The following is a 23,433-nucleotide window of genomic DNA, read 5'->3' as shown; positions in this document are numbered from 1 at the left end:
GGGAACGAGTGCATGTGCACATGGTTAATTTCTACTACCAAAATCATAATTTAATGAACGTAGATAGGGATCTTACATTACTCACAGCAGTTCTGGTTATTGTTCCTGTAACACAAATTCATTACATGTAACTTTAAACCATCATCTTACAGATATTTTGTTTATCATTATCGATAAATATCAGAAGGATGATTAATGATTAATCTGTAGGAATCATATAGAAACAGATTGTACAAAGTCCTGCGCAATTCAGGATCATGTCCAAACAAGTATGTTTGTGACTGTGAATAACAAGTCTGATAAAATGAATGATTAAGCTTATTAAAGACTGTAAAGTCAAATTATATGTTGACACAGTTTGGTCAGTTGTGTGTTTGTTAATTTGAATTTTTAACTGGAAACTTAAAGGGGAAGGTTCATTTGCTTTAAGGACAACTGTGCCCTGGTAGCATTTGCTTGTTACACATCATAGCCTCTGTGTTTTCAGTTGAAAACAAACATCTCCGTTCTCTCTCCAGAACAAACGCAAAATGACTTCAAATTAGGGTTGTGATGTTTGCGAATGAACTAGATCTGTTGACTGGCTCCTTAAAACGAACGATGGGAACCGAGTCGCATTTGCGAGATATTCTATTTATTTTTATTTTTATTTTTTTTTGCTGTGTTAGCTCTTTGAAAGGAACACATCCACAATATCCGGCTCCTTTCAAAGAGCCTTACATCCTATCTCTACTAAAAATACATCTCTGCATTCATATTTTGCCCTTTTCAAAATGTTCAACAAAGCGTTGAACAAAGCGTATATATGTGCATATATATATAACATCTGTATATTTAATCATATACCATCCTATCCTTTTTATCTAACCTGGTATCGAATGTATACGTTTGTCATTTTTTGCAGAATCCCTTTGCATTTAACAAAAGAAGCCATGGTCTTCAAATGTTTTTTGCATTTATGTATTTATTAGATGGCAAAAGCAGAAGTACAACAAAGGCGCTGTCCTGATTCAAACAGAATGTTGTGGTTCAGAGTATGATATAGTATATAAGATGAGAAGGGAACAGTCAAAAGATTGGCATGCATCAAGCAGAGAAAACATCTAAGGAGATTGTAGAAACTACTGAAATTGGGTTAAGAACTGTCCAACGCATTATTAAAAACTGGAAGGATAGTGGGGAACCATCGTCTTCAAGGAAGAAATATGGTCGGAAAAAAATCCTGATTGATCGGCAATCACTTAAACGTTTGGTGAAATCAAATAGAAGAAAAACAACAGTAGAACTCAGGGCTATGTTTAATAGTGAAAGTAAGAACATTTCCACACGTACAGTACAAAGGGAACTCAAGGGATTGGGACTGAACAGCTGGATGGAAATAAATCTTATGTCATTCTTTGACAGTGGTTAATCATTCCATGGGACAATATACTGCACACTAAACTAGATGAAGACTTAGGGACTTGGTAGTCACCGTACAGACAGGGAATCCTGCTTGACCACACATTACCTGGAAGCCCAACATGGCAGTGACTCGTCTGTGTGAATGGTGCCACTCTCCTTTAGATATTATCTTAACGTTTTGGCTAATTAATTATTAATTAATTATTAGATATTATTACATTGTCAGCTGCTTCATAATTTATGTTGAATCTATCGTGGGTTGTTCACGATTTAGTCCCTTTTAACACAAATTAAGCTTTTTCCGCTGTATTTTTGCATGCACCAACATATTTCTCTATCAAATTATAGATAGTTTGAAGTCACATAACCTTTCCATTCAAACAGTGCAAACCATTTTAAGATCTCAACACCACAGTATCAATGACAGCAGCAGTATTTTCTTACATTTTAATAAGAGTACACACCAGCTGAATTTTTCCTTTTAGAGGTATAGATGTAGAATGTGCTGCACACTGTCCAGATAACAAAATATGTTCATTTGTTGCTTTTATTTTATATAGTTTCAAAATCATGCAGGAATTTTAATTTAAAAAACACATGCAATATGCAGTTGCGGTAGTACCAGTATTTGTTTTCTTATTCTTTAATTCATAGTCAAGAAATGGATTCACTTGGTCGTAAAATCGTGGAATTTGTATCTGTGGTTGTACCCCAAAGAACCCCATATCAAATTAAGATGTGATTAAAAGGAAATCTGAACTCCCAAATGCCAAAAAAATCTATCATTTTAATATTAAATTAAAAATAATTTCTTGCTTATCATATCTTAAGTTGTTATTTATGAGGAGCCCTTAATCAGTGAGTGTGACCTGTGGTAGAATTAAACATGTTTGTTATTTAGTGAAAAAAATGTACTAACCAGAGAAGAAGTGAACATTGATGTTGGATGGGTGTACCAGCAGGACATCCTGCATGTTGCAGGCCGTTGGGAGTGGCACCCCAGCCTCAGGTAGTGCCTCTCGCCACATGACAGCAGGTAACCAGCAGAGCGTCGGCCCTGCCCTGCGTCCAGTTGACTTCAAGGTTAAAGGCAACATGGCTGATTCGTCTTCGCCGCACGGGAGGAAAGGTGCTAAGGTCAAGGGTGACATATGGCGCTCCCACCCGTCCCTCCCCCACTACACGGGTCATGTTTGATTTCCTATTAGTATCGACAAGCAAGGTTATTCAATTCGGAGTGAAAATATGTTATCAGAGCCTGTGTCTGACTGAAAAAATATATATATATGTTTGCCAAGAAAACGGTATCCCCTACTGGGCTTCCTACCAATGTGTAACCTTTGAAAAGGTCTGTGAACCAGGAGTGTAATGGTAAATAAAAGAGTATTAAAGGTTTATGTCAGCTTGAAGACTGTCTTTGGAAGTCTGCATATATAAATTAGGTTTAGTTTGGTTTCCTCTCCCATATTCTCCAACTCTTAACTGGTGAACTATGTAACACTCAAATCTACATGTAAAGACATATCCAATTACAACACCTTGGCCAGGTCCTTCCCATAAGCCTTGCCTTTGACACGGTGACATATGGTAGCAGACTATTATGGTATTAGTGTAAAGTGGGAGACGGTGAGACTGACTTTGATCACACCAGCAGGTTCCACGTGTCTTCATATTTCTACCTTATTACCAAACTACGCAGCTTGACAGCTCCACTGGTGTTTCAGTGAACCCCCCTGATCCCAGTGCGCGTCTCAGTTTTCTTTCTTCCTGAATGCATTCACATGAACCATCTTTCAGTGTTGCGTTTAAATGTGAAAAGCTTCTTATATGTGACTTAGTACGGCCAGGGTCATTAGCATTCACATGGGGGGTAGGGCCCGTGGGGGTGGGGGGTTGTGGGTGACCACCGCTGCTGTGAGAGTGAACAAGTGGTATTAGGCAGGGTGGAGCTGTGAAGAGGGTGGGCTGGGAGGCTGACTGGCTGATCAGGACAGGCTTGTCCAGTGTAGTGAGGTTGGGATCAGGAACAGAGGAGGCTGCTGGGTGTGTAGGCAGGATCAGGTTGGGAAGTAGAGTTTAGGGTGTGGGCCACTGGTGAAACACTGGATGCTTCTCATTATGGTCCCCTAGCCAGATCACTGGAGGGGATGAAGGAAGAGAACCCACTGGATGGTAAGATAACTCTGTAGCTCTTGGAGGGTTTAAGGCTGGTTAACCAGGATATGAGCTGAATCATGCTGACAAACATATATGTAAGAAGATTTGAGCTCCACCATTAGTGCAACATCAATTTGAACAGGGTGGCCATTCATATCAGAAAGGTTTCTAGAGCCTTGTCGTGTTGTGTTGGAAGGTCTGGGTTTAGTTTTCAAGGATTAAGCCCAATACCAGTTTTGCCTTAATAGGGACAATACATACACACAAGAAGAGAATATAGAATAAAATTATACAAAAAAAAATTAGTCAATTAAATTGGAATTGAAAAGTCAATGAAAAGTCAGTCAACACCGTTTATCTCTTGGTAGCTTTTGGTGTGTGATTTTTGGTGCTGCAGTACCACAATATCACAATTATTTGGGGTCCAACTATTCAACCTTTTCAATTCATAGTAAGTGTAAGATGCAAATACCATTTTCTTCGACGTTTGGACTTGGTTAATCTCTCTGCTGTCTTGTTGAGATGAGCTGGCAACAGTAGATTTTTGTCATTGTCAAATGAACCATCAGGTTTTTTTCGGTCTACTATGTTACATATTCTGCTGGATACATAAAATGAGAAATGAGCATTGGAATAAGGGGGACGCATATCAAAAATACAGACAGGTTATATTGTTATATTAGAAAGTAAGGAACCAGGATGCTGAATGAATTTTCTAAAATTCATTTATCAGGATGTCTGTCTGTGGTTAATACATCCAACAAAGTACTGTCTAGTAAAAGTGTTTGCCAATATCCTGGGCAACGGGATTTTATAATCAATCATGGTGTCCTGGAAATACCTGACTTGTAACTTTGTAATTTAATGCCGCATTAGTCCGATATAGAGGAATATGAACTGGAGGTGTCTCCTTCAAAGAGATCCACCCAAACATTTCTCATGTTCTTCACCTTTTTAGCCCTCAGTTTCTTTGGCTTTCCAATGTCCTCAGTATGTAACCAAGCAAGCTGTGAAACTTCAGCTTTAACCTTCTTCCCCTGTTCCACTAAGTGCTTCAATTAGTTAATGTCTGTGTGTTTTGTCAGCTTGAACTAGTGTTTATGCTTGGGCATGCACTTTGGTCCTCCTCAGAAGAGCCAGAGGCATGGTTGAAGGGAAGGCTAATTTGGGTGAGGGCAGAGAGGAGGAGGAGGAGGGCGGGGGTGGGGGGGATTGTTGAACGCTAGCGAAAATAGGACTATCAGTTCCACTCAGATAACCCCTAGCTGTCATTGGACCTCAAGCCAAGCGGTGACCCCAGGGGCTTGAACTCTGCTGGTCATGTGACCAGGCAGTAAAGTGACCAGTGGTGTTGCTGGGCTCCGGCTGCGGTCAGAGAAGGGCAGGCTGTCGAAGAAAGAGGTTGCTGGGAGAGAGAACAGGGAGAAAGGGCAAGGAAGTCATGAGGCAACCAGGCCGGGTGGCTTTTCTTTAGCCGAGTCCGTGCTTGAATGGGGTCCAGGCACACTGGGAGAAGCATGAAATGGATACATGGGAAGGTAAGGAAGGCTAGCTGAGAAAGCTATTACTTTCTTTTCCTTGGCCACACTGACCATAATTACATGAATGAATGGGAGAGGAGATCTGTGTGTCATTAATAAGGTAATGTGGTTGTACTGCTTTCTGGTGACTTTATATTTTCTTGTTTACTTTAGCTGCTGGGTTGAGGAGGCTTTTTTTATTTGATACAAGTTAGACCTATTGTGTTGCTGATTCCCCCAACATAGCTTCATATCCAACTAATATATGCTATAGGATATTTGAGAAAACATTAAATTCTTACCAATGAATCAAATGAAAATAATGCAAGACCTGTTAGTTGTAGGTATATCATCCTCAGATGTACGCTTCGGTTGCTAGGATTAGCCCTTTAAATTGTGGATAGTTAATGATTTTCAGGCCGGGATAATGAGCAGAGAGAAATTCCTGCATTTCACAGTGATCAATGCTTTCAAGTGCTTTGATTACGTGTGTGTGTTATGACATATCGCGGCGTGATGGTGAATTGCACAGCGCACATCCATATGTATTGATCTTTGGTATGTGGCTGTGGGTTTGTTCACAGTCAGCAGTGTTGATATTATGGAGAATCACCCCGTTGGCCATTCACCGCTAACCTGAACCTGAAAGCACATTCACATATTGTTCATTTCTTTGTCTTTTTCTATTTTTAACTCTCATGTTGTCATTTCACAATGAGGACTTTTTTTTTACTCTATTTGAACTTTGTTGATAGTGCTCCTCTCAAATTGCTTTTGGGTTTGAGGCTTTTCGTAGTTACGTTTGGCTGTTACCTCAATTTGTTCCAACTGCTGGAATAATAAGTAAGATAAAAAAATGAGTAACCTTCACGTTGCAGTTTCCATACTACATTCCCACTCACTAAACTGCCCTTCCCTCCCTATATCCCTCCCCTTGTATTGCAGGAATTTGGAATGTGATCCTTCTCACTCTTAAGATACCCCTCATGGTAAAGCAAGTGAATCACTAATGTATCCCAGCCTTCTTATTATTGCTAAGTGTGTTCAACTTGCAATTTTTATTTGTTGTACATATTTATATTTAGGTAATGCCCTTAAATTACCCAAGAGTTTAAGGACACTAAAAGCATGTATTTTCTGGTAGGGTGTCCTTCATTTGATATTTCCCTCTAAGGACTTTGGTGTAGCATGTGAAGGAAACATGTTACTGTATTCAACCCCTCCCCCTTCATGTTAATCCTTCAGCTTGGAACCTTGTTGGTTTGTGCTCTAGCTGAGGGAGCGTTAACGGCACGATATTACGGCTACACCTTCTGATTTTATTTTGTTCTGTGTTGTGAGAAGCAATGTATAAAGGCAAAAATAAGAATAAGCGCGAGAGAAAGGGAGCTTGTTTGGTCATTCATGTGGACATCGATGCAGGGAACAGAGGCTGTGTGAAGATCAATAGTAACAGTGGGGGAAGGTCAGGGACTCCTGTGACTCTGTAATGCTTGCCTATAAATAGCCAATGACAAGAGGCAGCTTTTCCCTTAATTTCACTGAAACATATCCTTCTGACCGGGCCCAGCTGTGTCAAACCAAACCATCGGGTCCATCATGTAGAGAACCTTTGTCTTTCAATGGTGTGTTATTTCAACTGCCCCAGCACCCTTCCCCCAGCACAAACATCCACATACACACTCACACAGGACTGAACTTATCTGATGCATTGCAAATGTGCTTTTTGTCATTATGCTTATTTGTTTTTGCAGACAGGAGAAGTTTTACATAAGATGGTCAGCTCAGACGAAACAAGCTCCTCGCTATTTTTTTAATTTTTTAGGGTATTCATGTTATATCGGTTTATTCCTCAGGCCCTGCTGGCTCTGGGAAGTCCCTCCCCCTTCCACGGAAGAGACTCAACATTCATTAACAGTGTTTTTATATGTATCACAAAGCATGGGCTGTAAAACTCACACATGGTTCATATCAGTGCGCACTGGCTGTTTAGACCTGACATTTAAGAGAAGTAGCTCAGGGCCTAAACAAGTTTCAGCTGTCTTTTAAAGCGGGGGTTTCATGCTCTGCAAAGGAAATGGAAAGAGGAACGAGTCACAGGCCTCAACAGTGATGTTTAACATGCCTCATTTCCGCTAAGTCTAAACAGCACGTGTCCCACGAATTCTGCCGCAGTAAAAATAACACGTTTCTCACTTTTACCCTGTTTACATTTCTCTGTTCTCTGTAAATAAGAAAACAAAATCAGTGGCACGCAATGGAATCACTCTTCAGCAATGTAAAATGGAACAGTCTCTTAAAGAAACTATTTTAATGTGGATCTCATCTAGATTGTGACCTAGAAGAACCACTTTTCTAAAAGGTGTGATTTTGATCTTGTCTTTGATTAAAAAATGAAGCAACCAGCTAAATAACAAAGTTTGGATACTGAACAGTAATCCTTGGTGTTGAACTAAATGTGAAATCCCAAACCGTGTGTTCTGTGTGTGACATGAGAATCCATTTCTTTAGACTAATACACATGCACCAAAGCCCCCCCCCCCCCCCCCCCCCATGCAAACAAAAATTCTTATTTGTGATTTACATTGACTTGAAAAAGAAACATTTCAATGACCTTTTCAGATGCTAACAAAGCCGAGACAGTGAGACAGACTCCTACTGCCTAGGCCCTTTCCCACATTATTTAACAAAGTAGCCTCACATGTGGCTCACATTAGCATCACATTAATATGTAGCCTATCTTCAGTGCAGTATTACTCAATGCTAATGATTTAGCCTCTAAGCCTGGTTGTATATTATAATGACAGCGATGTCAACAGGTCGCCGTGTTCTCGTGGATGAGCCCGCTCTGCAACTGCATGTAACTTTAAAGATTAGCATCACAGTGTGGGCTACCAGGAATGCTAGATCAGAGTCCCAGAGGCTCTTCAGATGTCTTTAACCTCTGTGATTGTGTTGATGTGTGTGTGTCCATGTACATACCAGTCATAGTCTTGGGTGGGGTGAGAATGGAGGGGGGTGCTCCCCCAGGTAGGACAGATAAGTTTCAGAGGAGAAGAAGAGATATGAGGAGGAGTAAAGGGGAAGAAGAAAGGCAGAGAGATGAGAAGGGAGGGAGGGAGGGTGTCAGCAGCGGAAAAGTACAGCAGATTCCTGCAACCCCCGCTCCCTGTCTCAGCTGGGCACGATTGTAATGGAAAGCCCAAGACAAAACCCAAAGAGAAAACCCCTTCAGTGGCAGGCCATGCTCTGTCAGCCACTCTAAAGGCTGCTTTACACTATACACTGGCCTTTGTGTGTGTGTGGAGCGTGGACAATAGGGAGATTTGGCCACGATACATCTCTGTTCTCAGCATGAGACAGCTCAGAGAAGGTGGGCACCTTTCTGTAGGGAAGCATGAAAAGTCAGCAGCATGCTGTGTTTTTGGGACGGCACTGAAAATCGTGTCGCTCCTGCACTTAAAATCCATTTCCCCCAGTGTGAGATGTAAAGAGCATTTGTTTTATAACTCCATACGACCAGTGATTGACATCTCACTCAGTCAGCCGGTTTACAGTGAACAATTGCCAGGACATGTTGGGAGCAGTGGGGGAAACAAGAGTCCCGTTTGTCTTTGCCACTGACAGGGGCTTAAAATGCTTGACTTGCATCTCCTGTTTTGCGTTAGAGTTTGGAATGAAACCCAGGCTGACCTCTAGGAAACAATGCAGCCTTTAATGAGTCTCGGGGGTGGGGATGACTGTGTGTGTGGAGGGGTGACACAGAACATCGGGGGTTCCGGCACCAGAGCTGGAGAGAGGGAGAGAGAAGGTTATATAATAGAGGGAGTTCAAGACTCTTTATTATCACCTCTGGGGAATTCATCATCACGTCTTGTTTTATGACCTTGTGAAAGAGTCACACCGTTTGATTTGAACAAAAAGAGCCTTCATACGACAAATATTGTTCCAAAACTGTGAAATTCTTCAGTCTCATGTAAAATGATCAATATGGAAACATTTGGCCAGATCCCTCCACTAATTCTGAATGCCTACATTCAGACAGAGTTCATTTATAGTGCTTAAATAATGAGCACATTTAAGAGATATTTGAGCGGTTAAATTGTGTGCTTCCAGGCACTTAGAGGTGGGAGTGCAGATTAAAAATGGAGGCAGAGATTTCCTGACATTAAGTCCTTAACAGATATCCAGTGTATTCCGCATTTTACACAAGACCCTCCACTTCCCCAGCTTGTGACCCAGGCTGTTGAAAATGTGTAATCCACTGGTACAAGTTGAGATAAGCCAGGTGATATCCTTAGGCACGATGTCATTGGGGTTATTGTGTCAGACTAGACAAGGAACCACACAAGGCTTTTTTATATCTGTTTCTACATGCGTAGCAAAATGATCTTTAGCCAAGGTGTCATCAAATACTGTCATCAGAGCAGAAGAGAATTCAACACAGTGCATCAACTGCTAATTTAAAGCCCTTACACTGGCTGCCCATCGGTTTCCAAATTGATTTTAAAAGAATCTTTGTGCTTCCAGACTACAATCCATAACAGACTCTCAGGTCCCTCTTCTCACGTTTCAGTTGTTCCAAAGTGCAAAGATTATTGTATTTACACTTTAAAGTGCTCTAGTTCCATTTATTAGTTTCCCACTGTTTGCTTCTTTTGTGCATTAGTCTCAGATTGTTATGTTTGCATTTGCACTCATTCTCTGCAATGAAGCATTTTGAATTGCACTATTTTGTGCATTCAAGATTGTTAACGGCTGAGGTTATCCTGTCCATGCACTGTGGGACCTCCAAATACAAACAGAAATACCATATTTTATGGATCTATGAAATATAATATGACATTTGTTGAATGCCTCTTTTGCACAGTGAAAGAAGTATAGAAAACATGTTTTCAATCATTTAAATGAAATGTGCCTTTTCTGAAAAAGTTGTCATCATTACAGAATATTTCTCACTGAATTCCTACTTTTTTCAGATGCTTTTAAATGGAAGACAGATTTTCTTTTTGTATCCATAACTATTAATTTTGCACTGAGTTCAGACTCGTGGGAAAAGTTCCATTAGATGTTCAATATGTCACCAGACTGGCACAGAGTCAGGGCCAGACATGCAGGCGGAACCTTTAGGAAGTCAAATCCTGATGAAACTGCCATGAATATTTAACTATCATCTTCAGGTGGAAGAAGGAGGAGTCATAGGACGTGACACGCTGAGATCAAGTGTGAGTGGAGGTGTGAATCGGCCCGTTTATAGTGTGGCCATGCACTTGAAAGACAGGGTGATAGATTTGGCAAATAAGCTTGAGTAAAGGCAGCTAGTGGCTATTGTGTTTTTGAGCTCATTGAAGGAAGTCAGGCGTTTCACATGGGGTGGCCAGTGAAATATATGGTTTTAATGTATTCTCTGAATGAGCATGTGGGCTGCCAAATGGCCAGCTGAGGAGGTGAGGGACGCATGTCCTGCATTTGATCTACCACATGGTTTATGATGCTAGGCGGAGGTGCTCAATATACAGTAAAGGCATAGTTTCTTGTAGGTGTGCTTCTGCTGAGTTCCCAGAAGTACAGAAGTTTGTTGAGTCTTTTTTTCTCTGACTTCATGACGGTGTCGCTCTGCTTTATTCTAAAGCTTATGAGCTGAAAAGCTCTTTATATTCAGACTGCAGCTGAAGCTCTGTTGAACTGCCCTTCAACTCAAATTTCAGAATGTTCTGTCCCCCTTCTGCTTGCATCCTCCCTTACCACAGAGCCACGTTAACAACATTAACAGGAAACATGCCAATTTGAAATAAACCAGAATTTTCAGCTGATTCTGATCATATCTGTTTGATCATTTGTCCTGCAATCTGTATTATTCAACTTATTTTATAGTGCTGGCAGACCATGTACATTAGATGGTAAAAAAAGACAAAAACCACTGATATCAGAAAGATAATTATGTTTGTCAGACAACGGCAATGTTAACTGTGTAAACACAGGTGTAGAATGGTGCTGTGTTTCGCCGCAGAAACTATGTGACCCCAAAAACATCTGCTAGTTTGAAGGGTTTGAAAACTTAGTAGCAAAATAAAGCCTTACGTTATTAAGAGTTAGGGTTAAGATGTATGTATACAATATTTTCTGACATTTTATGGTTTTAACAAATGATCAAGTACATATCCCGAGGTCTCACTACTTGCTCACTGAAAATAAATTTTTTTTTATGAACGACTAAACAGCAGTGGGGGGCGTCTCTGTGCCTGGTAGCGCTTCTTCTCCTCTGAGTCGATTTAACCTCTGCGCAGTATAGAGTTAATCACCAAAATAGTTAAATTCTAATCCCAGGACGGGCTCACCGTGTGACGCCCCATTGTCTCTGTACAGTATGGCTGCCCCTGCGGTCTTCTTTAAGCAGCAAAGTTAAAACCTCGCACCATTTAAATGGTAATCTGCCTCTCGGCTTTAGAAGTCCTCTATTCACCATTCATTATCTGGGAGAGGCTTTATGCCATGGGCCCCCACCACCCCATTCCACCTCCTTCTAATTACCTTTAGTACATGAACCCTGCAGCCCGCTATGAAAACCCCCTCTCTCTGGGAGGCTTAGCTCTGAGCTCAGTCACATGCCTCTGATGAGCTGCCCCTTAAAATTATATACACATACAAAAGCTTAATCCCGCTCATTTGAATATTAAAGATTATGTTACTACGACATGTTTATTGTCAAAACATTGCGCCATCTAATCAGGGAAGGGTTACTGGGTCAACCATTTAGAACAGTCCTAATATCGAGTTTCCACAAACCACGTCCCTCGAGGTAAACAGCATCATCTGTGTGTCTGTGTTGGGTACTTCTGCCTCTTCATCCACACACACAGTAGGTTCAGTGGTAGTATTGTTTAACATGACGACAGTTTTTATATTTTATATTTGCAAGTTACATTTTTGTCTGGGACATTTTGAAACTTAGTTTTTCTACTCTTTGACTTTTCTAGAAGTTATTGTTGCCAGAGAGTCCAGGATGAATAAGTAAATATTGGTCTGTCAGTCAAATAGTGCTGAAATGATTAGTTGCCTTTTAATCATTTTAATCATTTATCACAAGCACGTTACTAAAAACCTGTTTGCAGCTCAAATATGGGAATTAGCAAACAACATCCTGACTCTACCTTTGACTTTAGCAAACTGTACTTATAAATCAGTTAATTGAAATATCAGAGCTCCAGTTTTAGAATAAAAAATAACCATTTATAGCTTTATTTGGAACCTAATGGCACATTAAATAGACCAACTAGGAGTCTGCGAATTTTCTAGGAGAAACTAGGAGAAAATGCTTGCAGGATGTGATTATTTGTCTGCATCCGTGCACCAATACCCGAGCAGTCCTGTAGTGTGACCAAGGCTTAAGATGGATAGTGCAAACAGCACATAAAGTAAACAACGATGCAGCAGCGACCTGCGTCTGCCTTTATTATTGGCTTTCCCACCACAGAATCCCATAGGAGGGTAAAGGTATCCCGCTTGTGTGCAGAGCAGTTTGGTGAATTACACAAGAGTCTTACATTAATCAGATGACCAGGTTAATCTCCAGCCTCAGCAGGCAGCATTAACCTGCTGGACAGCAGCCTCAGACCTATTATGCCTCCTTCTGCTCATCGTGAAAGCACACGGGCTGCTGTCCACTGTTCTTGTTTATCTGGACCACAGACATTCTTTTGTTGGACATCACATCAGTTTGGGATCAAATATCTGCATCTGCATTTGAGTTCATCTCCAGCTCAAACATGGCCAGGCTGTGAGTGTACTCAAGATTCAGGAGCTCAAATGGCACAAAGAGGGCTTCACGGTCCTAGTTGCTATGCAACAAAAAATGAACAATTTACAGGCAGTATAGAAGGCTAACTAGCTCACCTAAAGTAAAGGGGGAAATGTGGAAAACGAAGAGGGAATTTGAGCGATTGCTGGGCTGACTGTTAAAAAGTAGTATGCTCTGTATCATGTCTTCACAGGAAGTCATTTTAACGTTCTCTGCTGCGGTGGCACCCAAAGTTGGACATCATCCAAAACAGCCGCAGTAGGGTTCTCATAGAATTCTAAGCATGGCCTCAACAGAGAGGAAAACTGAAGCTTTAATTAGTTTGGCCTGTTCAACCAACTTTTCCTTTTTTAATTTAAACAATTTATGGATGTCAAAACTTTGAAGGGAAGCTATGCTTTTATTTGTTTCAGCCCTCTCTGAATACTTGGTTTCCAATGACGTCAGCTAGTTACATATTTCTTTATACTGCATCTTCTCTGGGCACAGAGTCACGAAGTCAAACTGCTGTCTTCATGGTAACCTTAAAGAACCAGACTAATGCAGCCAGTTTTCAGCCAGAGGACAAACAAAGAGTATGAGACTAAATGCTCTCATGTCTGAGAAACTCTGGTATCAAAATCTGTAGCGGTATTTCCTGTTTTACAGTATGTCAACCTCAGGAATGGTTGTACTGTGTGCTCCCATTACTTTCTTAACATCCATTCAAAGCCCCCCGCTCCACCCTGTCCATCAGTTACGAGCAATTCCAGATGTAGTTGTCAACTGACCATCAGCAACACTGCCTAAGAATGAGCCTCCACCAAAACAGCAATGTGTTATCAGTCTAATCGCTTACCTGGTCTTGATAGGTTAAAACCTGCTGATCCCTGATACAGATCAGCTGCAAGCCACGTTCCTGCTGCCGCAAGCTTTGCCATTTGCTCTCTGTTGCCATAGAGTCCAACCCATCTGCTCTGTGCTTTTGGTAGCGAGGGGGCGATGAGGGGTGCTGGAGGGCTTCTTGGTGTGACAATCAAGTGTGTGTGTGCACTCTTGATGAGGCTCAGCACTGTGGACAGCAGAGAATATGCGCTCCAACATAATTCTCAGCTTCCTCTGTGATTTCGATTATGTACGTATGTGGCCCGGAGGTAGACGGGGGATTAAGAGAAGATTTTCAACAGCTTTCCCAGATTGCTGTCTTAACAGTTTGAGAGCACCTTTGTGATTAGCAAAGTCGCTTCACCAGGATGGTCCTATGTAGCCGTCTTTCTTTGATCCTCTCCCACCCGTCACATGCGATACTTTCTCCGTACATCCATATGTCTTTTTGAGTCAGTGTAAGACTTGGGACCATTTCTTTTCTTGCCGTCTTAATGCCTCGGTCAGCAAGCTGTCAAGGCTGCTTTACAAACCCCGTCAGCGTCACTTTTACTGCTATTTTTAATGTACTTTGTTCACGACATCCTGTTCTGCGTAACTTCCTTGCTGTGAGCCCATTCCTCATTCGATATCCCCCCACATGTGTTCCAAATTACCACCCTCACTTATTCCTGTCCTAACAACTTTTCACAGTTTGGAGTGATCAGCAAAATGTGTGTGCTTGACAAAACAAGGTTAATGGTTAATGACTGAGAGGGTGCCTGGCTGAAACATCTGTGCAAAGAGAGGACTTATGACCTTTAAGGGATACTACAGGTGGTGGGTGGAATTATATGTCTCATACCAATTCAGTGGAGAAAATGTAGTAGTGTACGTTTAGATGCGCTCAAATGGTTTCCTAGAAAGATGCCTCTTCATGTGATACTGCTATTGTCAAGAAAGAAAGGAGAGCCTGTAAACAAATCAGTGGTGTCGTTTTAGCTCATCAGAGCTGCTGAATAAAACATACCTAAGACATCTCCTCTCTCCGTCCTGCTGCCTGTTACACCTCCACTTTCACAAAATGAGAGTCAGAGCTTAAGAATCCTTTGGATTAGCCAGCGCCTGGCTAGCACTTAAGCCCCAGCCGCCCCCATGATCTCAATTAAAAACTTGTGCCTTCAGCGAGGTTTTCTGCACCCACATTTTTTTTAAAAAAAACGATGTGGAGGAATTAGTGCAAAGACGTGGCTGGAAATGGTTCTAAATCCCTTTTTCCTTTTCTCCTCCCCTCTCCAGATGATCCAGCTGACCAGCGTACTTGCCTTATCTGTGGAGATCGTGCAACAGGCCTGCACTATGGCATTATATCTTGCGAAGGCTGCAAGGGCTTCTTCAAGCGCAGTATCTGCAATAAGCGGGTGTACCGCTGCAGCCGTGACAAGAACTGCGAGATGTCACGCAAGCAGCGCAACCGCTGCCAGTACTGCCGCCTGCTCAAGTGTCTGCAGATGGGGATGAACCGCAAAGGTAAAGTGTGGCCACCTCTGTCGTTTCAGGTCACGCGAATGTGACAGAATGTCAGTTTATGCTGATGGTCAAACATCTGCACGATTTCCTCCCTATTTTAGTGAAATGAAAATTATTTTTAGTTACTCATCTTTTTTATTGACATGACCAATATGCACAAGCCAAGAAATACAGAATTAATCTTTTGGTTGAAACTTTGGTCAGCCTTTACTGAGTTGTATTCTTTATTATGTGCTTCAGTTTAACTGATTAACATATGTGCTGTCATTCCAAATATTAATATAATGCTTTCAGCATATATATCATCCTGATGGTAGTTTACAATCAGAATCTGTAAAGATTAAATCTGGAGCATGAAATAATAAATGCATAAAGTCATTGTAATGATATGCAGCAATGAACAGTTTAACACGGTGCAGGGCTTTACCGGTCTGTTGTGGCCTCTGAGCTGAGGATGGCTGATCTACGGAGGCTCCTTCACCTTTACTCCAGTTTATAATCAGGCTTTGTATTCCAGGCCAATTGTCAGCAATACTACCAGTATGATAAATGAACACTTCAGTCAGTGGGTAGAGTGTGTAATCGAGAATTAATTCATCTGACCTTTTTGGTCCTAATCATTTATATTTAAAAAATTCTCCAATACCAAACATACGATATTTTACTTTTGGAAACTTCAAACACACTTGCAAAGAGCAATTCGACTGCTCAGTTCGGCTAAACTGTATCAGTTCTACCAATAAATCTTTTGTTAAACATATGTCTGGAATACTCTGTGACGGGCCTTAGGTTTAGCATTAACAAAGCAGACTGGAGCTGCAGTTTGTTCTCATCCACCGCCTCAGATTTTTATTTCCGTGAGCATAGGCTGCCCCCTAATGGGGAAAAGATGTAAGTGACCTGTTGTAAGTGAGCTGTCTCATTATTCTCCAAATAATTTGATTAAGGGAAGCTTCCCTCAACCCATGAAATAAATTTACTCAACTGCAAACAAACCGTTCCAGACAGAAACAGGAAAATATATAGTTGGGCGTTTCTAGGGAGAAATCACCACACAAAAAAAGGAAGAACAGTGTAATTAGTTTCATCCACTAGGTAGAGCTGCGATGCCAATCGTGTTCGGTTAAAGGACTAAATGTTAAAATCTTTATTCTGTTTTGTCGTGCAGCAATCAGGGAGGATGGCATGCCAGGAGGGAGGAACAAAAGCATTGGACCTGTACAGGTAAATCGTCAGAAATGTTGTTTTTGTGACACGCACTGACCTTCTCCCATCATACAAGTCCAAACATTATTCTGGCTCAGTCGCAGAGGTAGCTTACTTACCATGAACGCATTCATAGCACAAGCCATTCTCCTAAATAACAGAGGTGGAGTACTCTAATGCTACTCATTATGGTGTAATGATAGTCGTGAAGCATGTAATGAGAGTGAGCCCTGACCTTGTTATATCATCAGTATAATCACGTATTCGTGGATTATTCCCCATTCAGTTCAGCTTCATTGTTAACACCGGTGAGAGAACAAATGGTCAGGAAAATGTGTGACATGAGGAGAAGTGCCACTGAGTCACTATTCAGGAGGTATGTGGTCAATTCATTCCGATTCAATTCAGCAAGTCAAAACACAGAAATGTCCGCCTCCATTAAGACACTGCTTTATTTCTAAACCCCAATGAAAGGAGGACCTCTCTGTCATTAATATGAAATGAATTGCCTGTTTCAGTATATGTGCTGAATTGATAGAAATGAAAGTGAATTGAACCCAGCCACAGATACAAGACTCCACATTTTCTGGCATGCTAAAGCCATTCAAAATTGCTTTTGTCTGTGTTTTCTCCCTACACTGACCTGTACGGATTCTATTATTTTAGGTGTGTGCATCACTCACTCCAACACACGCTCACACACATACCTCCATTATTTCTTTCTTTCTCTGGCTCCCTACTTCATTGTGTGATTGCGTCCTTGCTCCTCAACATTTTAGTGAAAAGCAGCGTCGTGCTAGTCAATGCTAATCAATGGAACAGAGACGCGCACAGATTTTTGTTGCGAGAGGAAGGGCTGCAAGCTTAAAAAACAAATCCATTTTCGTTTCAGATCACAGAGGAGGAGATTGAGCGGATCATGTCGGGGCAGGAGTTCAAAGAGGACGCCCCTGAGCACACCTGGGGCAACAATGGCGACAGTGACCACAGCTCTCCCAGCAACGGAGCATCAGAGGGCAACCAGCCATCACCCGCCTCTACTCTGTCATCCAAGTGAGTTGTTCATCTCATCCACTCAGCCACGCAGCGTAGGCACTTGCCCCATCACTGAGATAATGAGCTGGCCCTGACAGTCTAACACCTCGTTCCCATCTCACCCAGACTTTAGTTAAGGTATTCATCAGCCGAAGAATGCTTGAATATGCAGCTCCTCAGGCTTGGTTATCATAGCAAACACAAAGAACTCTCTGCACTATCTGCTGTTCTTGCTATGGAGACAAGTGCATTGTCTATCTGCACTCATCAAGGACAAATATTGTCTAGGTGCTTGCATGATGGCATTTCTTTTAGTCTCAGTTTGTGTAAACATTAGGTTTATCTCAGCAGCCACACCGCCTGATAGCTATTCAGAGGAGGAGATGTTTTATCAAATTAAATCTTAGCAGAAATGAACAGCAATCAGACAAAGCCCGTGTAGCGTACGCTGCGGTATGCAAGTACAAACAGCAGAGTTTCGTCTACAAGTTTAGAAAAAATGCAAAGATTTTGAATGGAAAAAAACCTTGGATGAAGATTAAAGGTTGGGAGGTTAAAGGAACGGTGTGTAGGTCCATATATAAACGTCTCTTTAAAGCCGATACATATCTAACCTTTGACCTTTGTGTGCACCCAGTCGCTCTGTAGAAATGAACGGCTACACGGCAGCCCTCAGGGACCAGTACATCAACACCTCCATGTCCACACACTACCAGCTCCTGCCTCACCTCTTCAGCTATGCTGCCCAGTCTGGCCTGCTGGCCCCTCAGCCCCGCAGCCTGTACCCACAGTCCCACCCTCTGGTGCTGCAGCTGGTGGCTGCTGAAGACCTGGCCCCCCTGGCCACTCCCATGCTCATAGAAGACGGGTGAGTCATGCAGAATATATATGTAAACATAATGTAGAGACTTAATGATGCATTGTCATGGTCACTATAGTATTGCAGCTGGTTAATGTGTAGCATTTAGTTCTCATCCTAACTGTTTGGCATCGTGTGTATCCCAGGTACAAGGTGACACAGGTGGAGCTGTTCGCCCTGCTGTGTCGCCTGGCGGACGAGCTGCTCTTCCGCCAGATCTCCTGGATCAAGAAGCTGCCCTTCTTCTGCGAGCTCTCCATTGAAGACTACACCTGCCTGCTCAGCTCCACCTGGCAGGAGCTCATCCTGCTCTCCTGCCTCACCATCTACAGCGCCCAGATATTCGGGGACCTGGCTGACGTCACTGCCAAGTACACGCCGTCTGACGACGAGCTGCAGGGGTGAGTAGCAAATATTTGGGATCGGAAACTTTGTTTTTAACTGGCTACATTTATTGTAAGGTGGCTTTTATTTATTAGATTTGGAAAGGAACTGCGGAAAATCCCATAGTTTTCCTTTTAATATTATTTGCATGTAGTGCTGCAACCCTACCCTAAGACTTAGCCTCTATATTTAATTTGTAACCATTAAAAAAGCACCTTTAATTATTTAAATCTCCAACATTTATACGTAAACACTGGGTTAAGTAGCTATGTGTGATGTGAAATGTGAAATGTGTCATTTGTTAGCATCTTTTATTCAATGGGTAACTATTGGCTAACATGGTTATGTTTCACATCAGTATTTACAATAAAGAATGACCCTGTGTGTGTTGATAATATTTCACCTACAGTAGCTATAAATTCTCCCTGGTTCTCTTTTGTGCGGGCTATCTCTCCATTAGCATAGATACCATATTAAATGTTAGATTTATCCTCCTGAAGCTGTGCCAAATTCAGTATTTCACTAAAAAGGATGGTGTGTATCAGGAATTAAATGTTCCCCGCTGCAACAACTAACCTCTAAGTGGTGAGATGTTCCACTCAGTGAGCTCATTATCTCTGGAAGAGGTTGAATTTCCCTCTATCCCACCAGGGGAAGTATTGTTGTTGGGTGAGGGCCAGTGAAGTGGTCCGTGAACAGGACCACTCCCCTGGACAGAGCTGTGGCTAGCACCGTCTGGCATGTGAAAATATATACATGTCCCACGCTAGGCAGAACATGATGCATTGAGGGGGCAAATCAGACTCAAATTATCTAACCTTGTGACACATAAACTCCTAATATACTGTGTTGGCTTTCTGCTTTGGTCAGTTTGGGGGTTTTAGTAGTGGGTATTTGATTTACAGTAGCAGTGCTAAAGTTTGTTGGCGAGATTATAAAGTAGTCAGAGGCTGAAAGGCAGGGAATTGTGGTTTGATGAGTAGAATTAAACTTTTTGGATCTTTCTACCTCCTTCAAAAAGCTGTGGGATGAGCAAGATGTTTCTAAGCACTTTCCTTACATCTGACACATTCCCTCCCTAATTTGTGGCATTTTCACTGAAGCATGGAAGCTTAAGATAATGGCGCTGGGGGGATTTTTCCCATTTGTTTTTGACATGCTGCTCCATTTCACAGTGGATTTTAATGTGGACAGTAAACCTATTAAACCCAGTCTCTTTTGTTTTGTTTCAAGTTATAGACTCAAATAGAACTAAGCCTAACCACCCAGGGATAGTTATTCACTGCCGCAGTTTTACAGCTTTATTGACAAATCTTGTTCCTCAGCTTCAGCGAGGACGGGATGGAAGTGATGGAGAGGTTGATATATCTGTTTCGCAAGTTCCACCAGCTGAAGATCAGCAATGAGGAGTATGCCTGCATGAAAGCCATCAACTTCCTCAACCAAGGTAATAATGAAAGCTCTGGTGTCTCTGGGATCCAAGATCATATTGCCGCATTTCCCCCGCATGACTCTGTCGTACCTTTCCTCCATCTGTAGATATCAGGGGACTGTCCAACATCTCCCAGCTTGAGCAGCTGAACAAGCGCTACTGGTATGTGTGCCAGGACTACGCTGAGTATAAGTACCCGCACCAGCCCAAACGCTTCCCTGAGATCATGATGTGTCTGCCGGAGATCCGCTGCATTGCCGGTAAGGCGTCCAACTGCTGTGTGGGCTATTATCTAACTTAAGTCTTTTTAAGTTTTACCAACAATAATGCACATTTTCACACAATTTTCCTCAAAAAACACCTTTTATTTATTTCTCTGAGAACAATGTTATTTTAGATTGGTGGTGCAATATGATCACTTCCCCTACATTTACCTGTTACCTGGAATTTCAGCTTGGATTTCACAGCCTTGCACTTTTCTAACTCTTTCAGCTTTGGTGTTTAAGCAAATGGCAAAATAGTAGCTAATGAATGCATGTAATGTCTAATGTCTAATGTCCATTACCCTAAGATCATCTGGTGTTTAAGAGCTGTGTGTCCTGTTTTTTTCCCCACAGGGAAGCTTGTGAATGTACCCCTAGAGCAGCTCCCTCTCTTGTTCAAAGCAGTATTGCACTCCTGCAAATCCAGCCTGACCAGCTACAGGACCGGCCCATCGCCCTGCGTGACCGCCTCATCCGGAAACTAAACCCTCCCCGGCCGCCCGAGTCGAGGGACTGGTCTCCCCTCTTGTGAATGTGACAAGCAGCTAGTTTGTTTTTTTGTAACTTTTTTCCTTTATATATTTATTACACGACAGAGCTGAATGTATGCTGATTTACACTGTGCACATGCTTCTGTACAAAACAAATGCTCGTAGATGCATTGGTCTTTGGAGTTTACAAGTGTGTATCCAGTTTGCTCAATGTGTCAGTGTTGCCATTGTTAGAGCTAGACTTTAAAAGAGTTTATTTTATTCAGACGGGGCGGCTAGACACACGTGACGAGTGTTTTGAGACTACCTCAGGAAGATGTTGTTGCTATTTTCAGGTACCTTTTCTTGCTGTTAAATGAAGAGTTGCCCAGTCTAAAACCAAATCCCTGTGGATGCTTTGCCACCTCAATCAGAGACTGAATGTCGGAAGGAGCTGCATAAATCAGGTTTTGAAAAACTGTGTTTTGTTACACTGAAAATGCAAAATTTATTACGGAAATTGAGCTACTTTATCTGCATAGACTCTCAGACATCCTGCTTATGGGAGGCGGTCTTGTCAATTTAACATTCCATGAGTTAAGGTGACATTTGTTGGATCTTTGGGATTATTGAAAAAGGAGCATACGGGTATTTTCTACAATCATAGACTGGGGATGTATGGCTTTATTGCAGGGGAAGGGGAGGATAGCTAGGTTTGCTGTTTTTTGTTTTATTGTTTTTCTTTCTTGACCAAAGTGTTATGCAATGCTTTTCTCAAATACCCATGGATGGGTAGGGAGCTGATAGCTCAGCAAAAAAAAAAAAATGAAAAAAAAAAATCTTTCTTATCAATGAAGGATCAGGATGAGAAATGAATCACTCTGTCAGAGGGGGGATCCTCTGCTGAACAGACAAGTATGTCGCCGGATTTCATTCTAAATGCTGCTAAACATGCGTCCATTCTTGTGCACACACATATATGCATAGAGCAGACGTGATGCTTCTCATCAGTGCTGGCTGCGTGAGGGTAAAGTGGCAGTCCGTGAAATTTTCAGTTTTTGTCAAGCGAGCCAAAAATAGAAAAGGCACAAGCTTCACGGGTCAAAGCAACATATGCTCTACCTACTAGAACCAAACTGAAGCAAGGTATGGTTCATTGCCCCAGTTCAATTAAATCTGATGTGCTAGTTTCTGTTGACTTGCTTAGCTTCAAACCGATCAGTTTTGGAGAAAGTTGGACTGGTTTTGGGTCTTGGAAAGTTCAATCAAAATGTTGCACAAACCCAAGGCCAGTCTCAGTTTAAATCAGACTTCATCTGGATATGCATCCCATGGACACTAGAAAGTGTGGATTTAATACTTGGTTCAGGTCTGGTCCTCAGGGTTTTAGTGGGCGAGCTTAGCCCAAAGACCAGCAAGTTAAATTTCTTTCTAAAGAAGTGGTTTCATTTTCCTCCTCTTGCGGACTATCACTTTACCCTGGCTACGGATGGACTCTGGCCATGTCTCAATGTATTCAGGCGAGTTTTAGAGGATTTAGGTGATCTGGCTTACATACCCTCTGTGATAGATATGCACATGTTTTAAAAAGAATAACCATAGAGAATGGTCTTTATTTTTGAAGTATGAAATGATAATTACGGGCCGCTTGAAGTGTCTTCTCCGATCCCTCAAGTTTTTATCCGTTTCACGATGTACAAACAAGTTGAAATGCAGACAAAATGCAGTCCTCGCAACGACTCTCTTTTTTGCACACGACGGTGAGGTTTGGAGACCTTGACCCTTGACCGTGGCCACTGCCCACCCAGTGTGTTCCTCTCAGGTCCCTGCCGACCTGGATCTAAACAGGGTAAAGTGAGTGTTATGTATTGCATTCAGGAGTTCCTCAGTGACCATACTGATGTACTTGTAGTATTAGTAGATGTAGGTTCCAGGACATTGTAGGTCCTCATGTAGAAAAGTGTTTTTTTTTTCTTTTCCACTTTATTTCCCTGAAGGTCCCCACCCACATCTTCATTCAGTGAAAGTGGATGTAGTTTGAAGGTGAGGCACACAGGGCGGATTTTTTTTTCTCTCTCTTGGCATTGGGGATGGGCGAATCGAGAGGCAGTGGCATCTTGAGAATGTCATGGCTTGCCTCTCTTTGTTCCCATCCATCTCTCTGTGTGCAGCCTTAACAACACCACCAGTCTAATGCAGCGTTCCTCTTTCAAATGCTTCAGTTAGCCTTTTTTTTTTTCATCTTTTGATTTTTATACATTTTCATGTACCTTTGTAGTTATCGTGAATGTTTTGGGTTTTTATTGTTTTTCGCATATTCACTGTCCTTTTTTTGGGGGGGTGAAGACAACCCCTATCATTTTCTAAACTTTGAATTTTTAACTTTTATTTTTTGGGCATAAACTCATTCCCTTGTCAACTGCTTGTGATCTGTCAAAGAAAGTATTACTCAGGCTATGTCAGCCATGTTTTAAATGGGCAATACTGACATCTTGGAGCTTTTCGTGTATTCGCTGAATTGTTTTTTCATTT

The 23,433-nt window shown here is 41.9% G+C and overlaps 1 protein-coding gene across 2 annotated transcripts in view; it reads left to right on the top strand.

The window, feature by feature from the left end:
* nr6a1a (nuclear receptor subfamily 6, group A, member 1a) overlaps nucleotides 1-22,598 on the top strand; it is a 78,636-nt gene extending 56,038 nt beyond the window's left edge. For both annotated transcript variants that reach the window (XM_084550664.1, XM_084550663.1), the window contains 8 exons: nucleotides 15,022-15,252; nucleotides 16,421-16,476; nucleotides 17,351-17,511; nucleotides 18,131-18,361; nucleotides 18,499-18,753; nucleotides 20,062-20,183; nucleotides 20,276-20,428; nucleotides 20,786-22,598. In XM_084550664.1, the coding sequence (XP_084406790.1) occupies nucleotides 15,022-15,252; nucleotides 16,421-16,476; nucleotides 17,351-17,511; nucleotides 18,131-18,361; nucleotides 18,499-18,753; nucleotides 20,062-20,183; nucleotides 20,276-20,428; nucleotides 20,786-20,916 (1,340 nt within the window). In that variant the 3' untranslated portion in view covers nucleotides 20,917-22,598. The remainder of the gene's footprint in view (nucleotides 1-15,021; nucleotides 15,253-16,420; nucleotides 16,477-17,350; nucleotides 17,512-18,130; nucleotides 18,362-18,498; nucleotides 18,754-20,061; nucleotides 20,184-20,275; nucleotides 20,429-20,785) is intronic.
* Nucleotides 22,599-23,433: the final 835 nt, after the last annotated feature.

This window comes from Chelon labrosus (assembly GCF_963514085.1).
Source record: "Chelon labrosus genome assembly, chromosome: 9".
NCBI classification, from domain to species: Eukaryota; Metazoa; Chordata; class Actinopteri; order Mugiliformes; family Mugilidae; genus Chelon; species Chelon labrosus.
The sequence above is the reverse complement of the archived record's forward strand: the minus strand, read 5'-3'. Positions and strand labels throughout refer to the sequence as shown.